Source organism: Colossoma macropomum, unplaced genomic scaffold, assembly GCF_904425465.1.
Source record: "Colossoma macropomum unplaced genomic scaffold, Colossoma_macropomum, whole genome shotgun sequence".
Lineage (NCBI taxonomy): Eukaryota > Metazoa > Chordata > Actinopteri > Characiformes > Serrasalmidae > Colossoma > Colossoma macropomum.
The window spans coordinates 167,932-180,923 of NW_023495257.1; the positions used below are offsets into that span (position 1 = coordinate 167,932).

The following is a 12,992-nucleotide window of genomic DNA, read 5'->3' on the forward strand; positions in this document are numbered from 1 at the left end:
GAGTGATAGATCTCCTCACAGATTTCCTCCTGAACTCCTTCACTCTCTCCGCACTCTGAGAGCGCAGCCTGGCTGTGAACACTCCCCGCCCCTCTCTCACTCTCAGCGCGGGCTCCGCTCCAAACCCCGCGGGGGCGCTGTACACAGCAGGGTTCGGTAGGACTGCGGGGGCGTGATTCCACCATTGGGCTGCTGTTCAGCTCCTCTAAATCTCATAAATCTGAGGAGAACGGCGTTCTGCCCCACAAGAGTTTCTTCAGCAGGATAAATATACTGAGGAGTGATAATAAAGCAACTGAACTGAAGACAAACATTCAGCCAATCAGAAAATGTGTCTCCCATCACAGAAACATCACAGTTTCACAGGGTTTCTTTGCTGACAAAGGCGAGTTTATTTATACAGCACCTTTCATACTGCTGTCAATCAAAGTGCTTTACAAATGAGGAAATACAGAGTCCGAAAATACAGAGCAGTTTAAAAAATACAAATAAATGGGAATAGAAATTAAAAACATGATTAAAACTATAGATTTAAAAGAGAAAAACATTGAATTAAAAATCAAATTAGAAATTAAATTTGGATCATTTAACAATTAAATAATAATAAATAATAAAAAGTGCCGTTACAGAGGAAAAGGGTCTAGAAATGCTAACAGTGTTTAAACTGAGCTGAAAGCTGCTCTAACAGGAAAGTTTTCAGGCTGATTTAAAGTGTCCAGTGTTGGGGCTCTTCTAATGCCACTGGGTCCATTTAAAAAACCAACCTCCTGTGTCAGTGAACCCAGTGAAACCCATACTGTTTTGCCTCGTGTCAACACACGTGGGCCAACTCTGGCGTGAATGCTGTGGACCGACACCTCTAGTTGGGCCAGATGTGGACCACATCCCTTAATACTATTCACTTTACAGTGTGTGGGCCAGATCTGGGCCCAGGACCCAGCTGTATATCTGGCCAGAACAATCCCAAAGATTTGGCCCACAAAGTCAGACAAATTTTGCTAACTGAAAGAGATTAGAACATTTTACCTTCTGTAACATGAGCTGTGAAGAGATTGAGTTTCTATGCAGAAATGCCTTGAGGTGATCATTTACTATGGTTTCTAAGATCTGAGCTAAGCATGGCAGTTTTGAGATGGTCTATAGTTATTAAGATCAGCAGCAGCACCCCCTTGTGAAGTGGAGTTATGGGTGCCAGATACTGAGAATCCTGCTTCATAAAATATTAGAAATAATTGGGGTCGCAAGCCTTAGGAAAAAGGGGTCCAGACTGTCCTCCCCTGTACTTTTTTAGTGTTGATGGTGCTAAGCGAGGAGAGAAAGGGCGAACTGTAAAGAGACCCAGTCTCACAGCAGAGGGTGAATCTATTTCACTGAGAGGTGCTTCCATGTTAATATTATGGAATAAATGTCCAGCAGCTGCAAAGTGAGTATTAAATGCTCAGCTAATCTCTCTCTGATCAGTAAACTGTTGATCGTTAATTACAGTATGATCTGGAACGGGCACTGATCTGTTACTGAGCAAATGAACTGTCTTCCAGAATTTGGAGGAGTTTGTATCTGAGTTTGTAAATATCTGGAGGTAAAATTCTGCTTTAGCTTTTCTGATGTAGGAGGTTTATTTATTTCTCAGCTGCCTGAAGGTGAGCCTGTGGTCTTTGTCACCATTTCTTCTAGCGAGGGCCCATGCTGTATTTCTTGCACTGACATATAAGACACTTATGACATGCAATGACATTCACTTATGACAGCAAGATATGTAGATGTTCAGCTAAATTAAATGTTTAAACATTGTTCTACTCTTTTCTGGCAGTGCGGAAAAACAGAGTTCCTGTCCCATCTCTGTGATTTATACCGAGATTTCTCTTCTCCTGTGAATCACAAACATTACAGACGTGCTGTGGTAAACTGGCATTGTCCACCTTCTCATGGAAAACTACTCACATCCCAATAGTACTTTAAACCATTTACAGTGATGACAGTAACAGGATCGAGTTTTTTAGCACAGAATTATCAAATACACAAGCTGTAGTACAGCATCCATGCTAATGGTATGATGACATTAAAGATATTCTGATGATTAACTTATTTAACGAATAATTTCCTTTTGGTCTATAACTTGAGTAAGTGTTGTTCTTTCAAAGTGACCCCATTAGCCAATATCACTATATCAATAACAATCAAGAACAGAGAATGAGAAATCACACTTCTTCCCATGATCCTTCAGAAGTTCAGATGGTGCAAAGTCCTGTTGAACGTGTGACTGGAGGTATATTCCAGATGTTTCAGAGGGTGAATGTGTTTAGGTAACAGGGCTGAGGGAATGCCGTGAGTCTAAAATGTACATGATTCATAACCCGTAATGGACGAGTCATGAAAAAGGATGTTTAAGCATGATGTGTTAAATGGATTCACACATGAATAATAAATGAGATTTTAAAACTATTTTAATGATCATATTCAGAGATGGAGAGTAACAAAGAAGAATTAAATCTTAATACTTGTGTTCATTTCTAATACAGTACTTTTACTTCACTACTACTTTAATATCCTTTGTGGTTACATTTAAAAGATTCATTTCTGAAAGCCAATCAGAACAGACCAGCTCCGGAATACACTTCAGCCCTGATGAGCTCAGAGTTCAGTGGAAGAGTGGAGAAAGAGCAGAACGTTACCAGCACGATGAACATCCTTTATCCAGACTGGATCATCATCTTCATTTGTTTTCAAATGAATTTCAGAAAACAGAAAAATTCTCAGCAAATCTGCCTTTGAAACCTGCTGATCTCTCCACCTTTCACAACTCAACCTCCACCCTGAGGGAGCAGCTGCTCCTGACTGACCAGCTAATCAAGTAGTGTGTACTTTACTATTTCCTCCTTATTTTGGTGTTTTATAATAACACAGCAGCTGTTTATTAAACTTACTAGTCGCTGTGACACTAATGTTCTCCAGTTTATATTCATCTTCCATCAGATTTTAGTCGCTGACTCATTCCACAGTTTTTGAGACAACAACATCAATCCAATTCTGGGATGTTCAGCCTGATCAGGAATGCTGTGCTTGTATACAGCTTTTTTATTGGATGTACGGTTTTTGTAAAATCATCATTTAATGACTAATTTTTTGCAAAAGACTGTGCACCCAACTTACATCATAATGATGCAAGTCCATTAAAAACACTCATGTAGGATATCATGCCAACTGCCAACAACCCCCTAGCAACCATCTAAGATACTATAGCAACTGCCGAGCAACATCTTAGCAAGCTTTTCACTGTTTTCTACAGGAAATGCACTTTAGTTAGTATTATTATTATTATATACTTTATTAAACTTTACATAAACAATATGGGGTGTAATTCGGCTCCAGGCTGTAAAATCCCATATGCATGGTTGTAAAAGTGGGTGATGTTATGTTGATCGTATTTGTCCGGTTGGTGTTAAACCCAGGTCATCTTTTCCTGCGTCTTGGTTGGTTTCCAAATGGTACCATTTGTTATAATGAATCTGTTGTGATGTGTTGAATTATCATATCTGAGTAGATTAATCATAACTATGAATGTTATGGTTTGATGTTATGTGTTTATGTTGACCACAGTGGCCATATGAACTGTTAGAGGACAAAATTAAACTTAATAAGATAGAGGACTGTGTAAAAGACATTAAAGAATGGATGTCAAGCAACTTCCTTTTACTAAATTCAGACAAAACCGAAGTCCTTCTTCTGGGTCCAAAAGCTGCTAGGGATAATCTGCCTACGTTTACTCTTAATCTCGATAGTTTCTCAATTGCACCAGGCACATCTGTAAAAAGCCTTGGTGTCACGATTGATCCCAGTCTGGCCTTCGATGAGCATATTACCAATATTACCAGAATAGCTTTCCTCCACCTGCGTAACATCGCTAAATTAAGAAATGCACTGTCGCTACAGGATGCAGAAACGTTAGTTCACGCCTTCATCACGTCCAGGTTAGATTACTGTAACGCTCTGCTTCCTGGTTGTTCCAGCCAAAACCTTAACAAGCTTCAGTTAGTCCAGAACGCTGCAGCCAGAGTTCTCAGCAAAACCAGGAAATTCGACCACATTAGCCCAATTTTGTGTACCTTACATTGGTTGCCAGTTAAATTCCGCATTGAGTACAAAATTCTTCTACTGACGTATAAAGCTTTGAATGGCCTTGATCCTCAGTACCTCAGTGACCTTATTTCCTATTATCAACCGACACGCCCACTTAGATCACAAGGTGCTGCTCATTATTAGTACCCAGAATAAATAAAGTTACGTCAGGGGGAGGAGCCTTTTCATACAAAGCCCCCCAGCTTTGGAATAACCTACCAGTCTGTGTTCGGGACTCAGACACAGCCTCCATCTTTAAGTCTAGGCTAAAAACGTACCTGTTTAGTCGAGCTTTTGGTTAATTTGTTTTTCTAACTATGTCCCTCTCATCCCCCCTCCCCCCTACCCCCTTCCCCCTCCTCCTCTCTTTCCCTGAGCTGAGCGGCTGCCTGTCCTAAGAGGGTCTGACCTGAGATGCGGCCGGCGCACTGCACAGTGGTGTTAAACTGTATCCACTTATACTGTTTTGTGTCTGTCCTCTTATCCGGTGTCGACCAGAGGAGGATGGGTTCCCCCCTACTAATGTGATTTATAAAGGAAGAACGTCAGCCACACTCACTTATTTATGTTGTTAATCATTGGTGTATATTAGTGTTATTAGTATTACAAGATTATTGGTCAGTTAGTGTTTTTATTGTAATTGTACGGAACATTTGTTTGATGTTCTTTCATATTATTGTTGTAATGATCTCCTTAGAGAAACATATACTCTAAAGTGATCATTGAAGTCAGCTTGTACGTCCTTGCTGGACGCTGGATGGTCATACTTTAGATCAGCAAACGAAGTGAGGCTTAGTAGTCATTCCAGCTAAGTCAGTCTACTTGCCTCTCCAACATCCTCTCTCTCTCTCCCTCTATCCCTCTTTCTTTCTCTGTCTCTCTCCCTCTCTTTCTCTCTCTCTATCCCTCTTTCTTTCTCTCTCCCTCTCTCTTTCTCTCTCTCTCTCTCTCTCTCTTTCTCCCTCTTTCTCTCTCTCTCTTCCTTTGTGTTTGAGTCTTTAAAGCTAATTTATGCTCAGCGTTAAACACAGATATGGAGTCTTCTGTCTGTCCTCTGTGTTCATTTCATCCTTATTTTTTACATGTTCTCTTAAAACTTACAGATACAGATGGATACAGATTGGTAACATAAGTAAAAGTAACTCTGCCATCCACGTCATGAAGTATTTAATGGCCTCACAGACCAACATCTCATTCATAGTTGGTCTCTGGACTGCCCTCTAGTGGACGTATTGCTTAACATCCATGCCAATATAGAGGATACATGAAACTGTGGGCAGTGATGGTTACATGGTTTGAGACGGACATATTTATTTTCATATGTAAAGGGTATAAATGAGCCTTAACTGTGACGGAGGCTGTGAAGCTATTTAACTGTCAAATAAAGTAAAAATAAATGTCTGATTCTGAAACATATATCAGAGTAAAGAAAATCAAAGCTGGTTAAACTGCTGTTGTTTTTAATGATTTAATAGTAGAAATGTTCCATACAGTTATCAGTTAATTTACACAGTTTGAAGGCTGTGAATGTGTTTACTGTCTCTAGAGGTTAAACCCTGTGAGTTAATGTAAGTTAATGCTAAAGAAGTTAATGTTAAGTAAGACTGTCACTAAAAATGACATTAATAATTTAGTAATCTACCCTTTTTTGACTCTGTGGGTTTTTTTTCTTTGGTGAGTGGACAAAATTTGGCTGGATTGTACAGTGGCCCAGAGAGTCACCTTTACAAAGCATTTATGAAGGAGAAAAAACATGAGAACACAACAAAATGTATGCATAACACAAATACATTAAGGGAGAACACTACAGCATTAAAGCAAACAGAAATAATTAAAGAAACTATATTGTGGAAATGAGCTTGTCTCGTATGCTGGATGTTTTTAGACTACAGAGTTGAACCTGAGTAAATATGAAATATGTACCTAGTGCAGTTTCTTCTGCTCAGCAGTGGAAAAAGCCCTCCTGATTCTTACAGGTGTGCTCTAAAACCATTAATCTAACAACAGTTAGTGAATGTTAGCAAAAACAAAACTCTTCAGCTTCATTTCAGTTTCACTTCAGCTGTTCTAGAAAATCAACACATTTGTGTTGTGCATTTTTTAGGTTTATTTATGGTAATGTTCACATATTCTACTTCAAACTGTCAGTAAACTTCAAACAACGAAATAACTAGACAAAGTCAAACTACTACTGAACACACTTTAAAAGGCATATTTAAAAAAAAACTTGGTGTGTGTCTTAATCAATCAGCATCTTTAGGGACCCACTCCATGCAGTGATGTAGGCAACCATGTGACATGTGTGCCAAACACAGTGAAGGGGAGGTCTCAGAACAAACAAGGAGGTGATTAAGACCAATCACAATAAAGGGGAGGTCTCAGAACAAATAAGCCTGCGATTAAGACCAATCACAGTCAGAGTCTCACAATGAATGATGTGGTGACTAGGTCAGTGACAGTCAGGAGGAGGTCTCAGAACAAATGAGGTGTGGATTAGGACCAATCACAGTCAGGAGGAGGTCTCATAACAAATGAGGTGTGGATTAGGACCAATCACAGTCAGGGGGAGGTCTCATAACAAATGAGGTGTGGATTAGGACCAATCACAGTCAGAGTCTCACAATGAATTATGTGGTGACTAGGGCCAATGGCAGTCAGGAGGAGGTCTCAGAACAAATGATGCAGTGATTAGGACCAATCACAGTCAGAGGACGGTCTTACAATGAATGATGTGGTGACTAGGTCAGTGACAGTCAGGAGGAGGTCTCAGAACAAATGAGGTGTGGAATAGGACCAATCACAGTGAGGGGGAGTGTGGTGACGCTTCACCGAACGCCAAGAGGAGACACAGAGTCACGGGGGAGGTTGTCACTGATTGGTAAAAGAGAAGAGTTTGCAGGTGGAAAGATATGACGACTCCAGGTAGTTCAGTTAAAACGTGACTGATTTTATTTACACGTGAGAAAACACACAAAAGAAAAATGGCACAAACGAAAGTAAATGGTAGTTAAAAGAAGTGCCATCCTGACTCGACAGCAGTACAGGTAAGTATATTTAGTTTTAGGCCGCGAGGCCGTGGAACAACACAGTCAGCTCTACTCACATGTTCCCGCAGCTCTCTCTCAGCCTGAGCTGAGTACCATCGAGCTAGACCTTCCCTACTAACGCTCACCACACCTCTTTTAAGATAAGTCCCGCCCCTGTATCACCTGAGGTGAACCTTTCCACTCCACAGGGATGTTGCTATCCCAGAAGAGTAGGTTACATCAAGGGTACAAACATAATCTAAAAGCAATCAACATCACAAGGTCTCAGTAAGTTATGTTACCAGTAGAAGTACTTTAAAAACAGTGTGCACATTCCTTAACCTGTCTCTCTTTCTCTGAGCTCAGTCTGCTAGGGAACTGACAACAGGTGAGTATTACAGGTAGTTATTACACTAACATCTCAGTGTCACTGGTGATGGGCAACACCACAGAACAAATGAGGTGTGGATTAGGACCAATCACAGTCAGGGGGAGGTCTCAGAACAAATGACGTCTGGATTGGGACCAATCACAGCCAGGGGGAGGTCTCAGAACAAATGACGTGTGGATTGGGACCAATCACAGTCAGGGGGAGGTCTCAGAACAAATAACTCAGTGTCTGTCTAACATATGTGCACTGTGGAGCCAGAATAAACCCTAAAACCAGCATACAGAGGCTCAGTGAATGTGGAGTAGAAAGTGTGTAAATGGGCCAGTGTTTCAATGTAAGGTTGATTTAATACGAGGTGGCGTGTGTGTACCTGTGACAGTGAGTGTTTGTTGGGTGGGAGGCTGTAGAAGGACACAGTTCCAGCCTCCCAGTCCAGATATACTGCTACTTTGTTGGAGCAGGAGGGGGGTGCAGATATGACAATTTCTTCATTATTGTGCCAGGCGGAGTAACTCTCATTAAAGCAATCCAGACACCAGGACTGGTTATTGGATCCAAACCCACAGTCCTCTGTGCCTCCTTTCCTACTGATTCCTCTGTATGACACTGATATAACAGCCCCACTTCCTCTCCATTCAACCTCCCAGTAACAGCGTCCAGTTAGACTCTCCACACTCAGAACCTGCTGATAGACATCAAATCTGTCTGGATAATCTGGATACAGCTGATCTTCTCCCACATGCCCCACCTTTCTGTTCCTCTCAGATGGACAGAGACGTCTGTTCACTGTGTCTGGATCCAGAGTGAGATCAACAGCATCTGTACACACACAGATTAGAGGAGACACAAACAGAATATATGTGTGTGTGTGTGTATATATATATATATATCTATATATATATATTTATATCGCTGTTGTCAGAAGAAAATCTTGTATCTCCAAAATGGTAACTTTACAGGAAAAGCAAAAACCTATGTATATTAGGGGTGGAAATCTTTAGGCACCTCACGATTCGATTCGATTACGATTCAGAGGCTGCGATGCGATTATAAAACGATTTTCAATGCAGCTTTTTTTCTATACAGGATTTCTTTTTTCTCACTGTGTAAGGACTTGGTACTTCTAAAGCAAAGTATTTATAATAGTCCATAATGAATTTACTTTCAATATCTTTCAATATATTTATATTTAAATGAAAGTCTCATTCACTGCTCTTGTTTGGAACACATGAGACACTGCTGCCACTCATCTGCGATAAAATGCGCAGTTACAGTTAAATTAGATCCTGTGGTAATGAGTGTCCAAGCAGCAGATTACAGCTGTCCTACCCGTTTTCTTCAGTGATTCCATAACTTCGGTTTTGGTCTTGTTGTAGAGAGGGAATCGCTGTGTCAGTAAAATATCTTCGAGACGGGACGCTGTGTCTCAGCTCCAAAGTGTGCAACATAGCGCGAAAGCCTTGGTTCTCAGTGATGAGAACGGACGCAAATCCTTGCCAATAAAAGCTGTGATAGAATTTGTAATTCGCTTCGTTCTTTTTCCGAGTTGGGTGGAAGCTCTGACATCACTGCGGCTCTTTTACTGCCCGGTCGCGCCACAGCAGAATTAGATTTGTAGGTAATAATAAAATAATCCTCCTTTGCAGTAAAATAAAGCTCTGCTGATCATTCAACACAGTTTAACAATAAATGGTCTTAAACGCTGAATTAATGTAGCCTATAACTGCTAGTTCACCTAGCTAGTAGCTAACAAAAAGGCAAAGAGAAACATTTGAGATGAACATCGATAATTTAGAAAATGAATAGACGTGTATAATCACTCCAGCTGGTTTCCTGACATGTTTAATCGGTAACGAGAAACTTTTAAACACTAAAAAAAGTGAAGGCGAAGTCGCTTCTCATTCACCAGCTTCTTGTTTGAATTTTCCTGTTCCACCTTAAATGGTGCAGCAGTTATATTCTGGCACCTCAGACACTATTTCAGGTGGAACGGGAAAATTCGAACAAGAAGCTGGTGAATAAGAAGCGACTTCAGCCTCGTAAAAAGTAGAACATTGAGAGACATTTTACAAGAAACTGTTTTACTTTTGTGGAAAAGTTTTCAGCTGGTGATGCAAGAAAAGCGGCTACAGCTGAGCTAAAGCTTAAAGCAGAGCAAAGTAAGTCTGTGTTTTTGTTTGTATTATATTTTTACTCTACACTAGGACATCAGCACGTACTGAGACACGTACAGCCAAGATGGTAAAATGGACTCAAAGTGTTGTGGCTTCCAAGGTAGTTAGATTTTTGCCTAAAGGACAAAATGACTCTTCTTAACATTTGGGTTGCGACCCCTGCACTAGCTTTTATCGTAGTGTGCTGCCACAGACTGTCCGGGCGCTGCACTTCTGCAGTTTGCAAAGTTCCGCCTTTTGTGTTCCATCAACATCACGTTATCAAATAAAATTATGTATATAATATATATATATATATATATATATATATATATATATATATATATATGTACATATATATGTGTGTTTGTCTGTGTGTGTGTGTGTGTGTGTGTGTGTGTGTGTTACATTTTGTGAGGCCTCTTTTCATCCTGCTCTTCCCTCCATGATCCACCCTAAAAAATAAACAATATTACAGTAAAATCGATCCTCAGTGTGACAGTAAATCCTGTCTGAAATACACATGAAGTAGATGATTATGGTAATTATGACAGAAATTGTGACGCAAAATGTAATTCATCAAACCCAGACAGCCGGATGGCACTGATCCATTTCTATTTTCCATCAAAGTCATCATTCTGGTTGAAATTTCAATGTCAAGCTTGTGATAGATCAACATTAAAATAGCAAGGAAAGTCACATGCTTGTAACAGTGGCCACAATGACAGTAAATATATATTTTACAGTTGACACTGAGTTGAAAGTCACCAGCTCGTAAAGTTGGCAGTAATGACATTGAATATACACTGATTAATAGCAGTCTTTGTGATACACAAGCAAAAACAAACCCTCAAGTAGTATCAACACGTCCTGCTCCTCAAGTCCAATCTAATCATGATCCAAGTATTTTTTTCAACTCTATATGTGCCACAATTGGTGGCACCCCTAGAAAAAGTATTTTCCATTCATATGGTATGTTTTAAGTTCACCTGAGGGATTAGGAACACTTAAATTATCAGCCTCCTTCATTTAATGCTTTGTGCAGCCCTTCTTTGCAAAGCTCTGGGTCTTCCCCTATATATTTAGTAAGACTGGAGAACACATGTCAAGGGGTCTGTGACCATTTTTTCCATACAGATCCTTCAGATTCTGAGGTAAATGCTTGTGGACTCCCCTCTTCAGATCATTCCAAAGGTTTTCTATGGGGTTTAGGTCAGGGGACTGTGATGGCCATAACAGAACCTTGATTTTTTGATTAGTGAAAGATTTTTGTGTTGATTTTGAAGTGTATTTTGGATCATTATCTTGCTGGAAAATTGAACCACAGCCCAGTTTAAGCCTCCTGCCTGAGGCAGTCAAGTTCTGATTTAACATCTGCTCCATGTTACCATGTATCTGAATAAACTCTACAGGGCCTTTGGAAAAAAAATAGCCACATAACATGAAAAATCCACCACCATACGTCACAGTGGGGATGAGGTACTTTTCTGCATCTTTTTGTTCATGCCAAACTCAGCTCTGCCAAAAAGCTCTATTTTGGTCTCATCTGACCATAGAACATGATCCCCTTAAAGTTCCAGTATCGTCTAGGAAAGCTTTCTTCTGACAGGCCCCCCAAACCTGTAATTATGTAGGTGGCATCTGATTGTAGTTTGGGAGACATTCTAACACCAGGACCTAATTAATGTCTGCAATTCCCCAACTGTGATCCATGATGATTCTTTGTCTAATTCAACCATCCTCCTTAGTGTATTTGGGGTCAGTATAAGCATATGTCCTCTTCCTGGAAAATTCTTAACATCTCTGGTTGTTTTAAACTTCTTCCTGACTTCCCGACAGTGGAAATTGGCATTTTCAACTGTTTAGCTGTTTCTTGTAGCCATTCCCTGATTTTTGCAGCTCAGCAACCTTTTGTTGCACATCATTGCTGTATTCTCTGGTCTTTCTCACAATAATGGATGACTGAAGGAATTTACCCTCATATTCATACCCCTGTAATTCAGGAAGTTATGGCTGACTATTTAAGTGTTCCTAATCACCCCGGTAAACTATAAAATAATAATAATAATAATAATAATAATAATAATGGGAATATACTTCAGTTAGATTTCAATAATAAGAATTTCTAGCAATGCCAACAATTGTGGCCTACATAGTTTGAGAAAAAATATTTATTTTATGATAAGATGCAAATGTGGAGCAGAGCTGTTTGCTATAGCTGATCATGACATCTCCAAAAAGATAAAAAATGAAGATAAACTTTGAACAAGGTAGTTCAGGTAGCCTGACTGTCTGAGCTATGAAAATGCAAATGGGGAAATGTCGACTGAAGTAAATGGAGTGCAGCACTTCAGGCTTCTGTCTGTCAGGCTTTTTGCAGATACCTTTAGACCAAAGCTGACCACATTTATATCGCCCGTAGATCAATTCTGTTTTAATAGGCTACCATGTGGAAACAAATCTACCCCTAAAATCTTTCAATGTGAAGCGTGTAGACATCTGAAAGGACACAAAGGTACTGTGATTGTCATGGATGACATCTTTGTATATTGCAAAGGTCAAAATGAGCACAGTGAGAATCTTGCAAGTTCAAAAGTTCAGAAAACAATCAGTGAGTCTAGAATAAAACTCAACCAAGTGAAATGTCATTTCAACAAATCACAGTTGCATTATTTCATACACATAATTAGCCATGATGGCATGAAACCTGACACTAAGGTAAAAGCAATCAAAAGAATGTCCAGCCCCATAAATGTGACATAGCTTCGGCAAACAGTGGAAATGGCGGTGTGAGCCACGTCTGTTGACAAAGCTTTATCCACTAACCCTGCAGAAGAAGGACACAGAACAGGCTGAAGCACGTAGTCGCCACCATAGATACCCATATCTAAATGCCATGTTGTCTGTTGTTCTCTATCTGAGGCGATACATCTGCAAATTTTCACCAAATTTCACAAATTTGTTTTGTTCTAATCCTCAGACACAGATTAATCTAGGTTGAACGAATCTTCTCTCGGTAGCTTTTATTTCCTTAATAACTGATCATGCTAATTAGCCGTCCAGACCAGCAGGAAAGTATTCAGTCTGCACATGACGTCTCACGTGTTCAGCGTGAGAAACACAAACACACACATCAACAAATCCATCAATGTGTAAATCACTTCTAATCTTAATACACATAAAAATAAAATGAACCCCCAAAACACAGTAAGAAAGACGAAGCTAAAGTTGCCTTCCTGTTCGCCAGCTTCTTGTTCACATTTTCCCGTTCCACCTTAAATGATGCAGAAGCCTAGTCTTTTGCCT

At 40.0% G+C, this 12,992-nt stretch overlaps 1 protein-coding gene across 4 annotated transcripts in view; it reads right to left on the bottom strand.

Moving 5' to 3' along the window:
- Nucleotides 1-6,669: 6,669 nt before the first annotated feature.
- Nucleotides 6,670-12,992, bottom strand: part of LOC118801298 (NACHT, LRR and PYD domains-containing protein 14-like) — a 34,176-nt gene continuing 27,853 nt past the window's right edge. For all 4 annotated transcript variants that reach the window (XM_036561549.1, XM_036561550.1, XM_036561551.1 and 1 more), the window contains 2 exons: nt 10,095-10,141; nt 6,670-8,352 (listed from right to left, as the gene is read on the bottom strand). In XM_036561549.1, the coding sequence (XP_036417442.1) occupies nt 7,766-8,352; nt 10,095-10,141 (634 nt within the window). In that variant the 3' untranslated portion in view covers nt 6,670-7,765. The remainder of the gene's footprint in view (nt 8,353-10,094; nt 10,142-12,992) is intronic.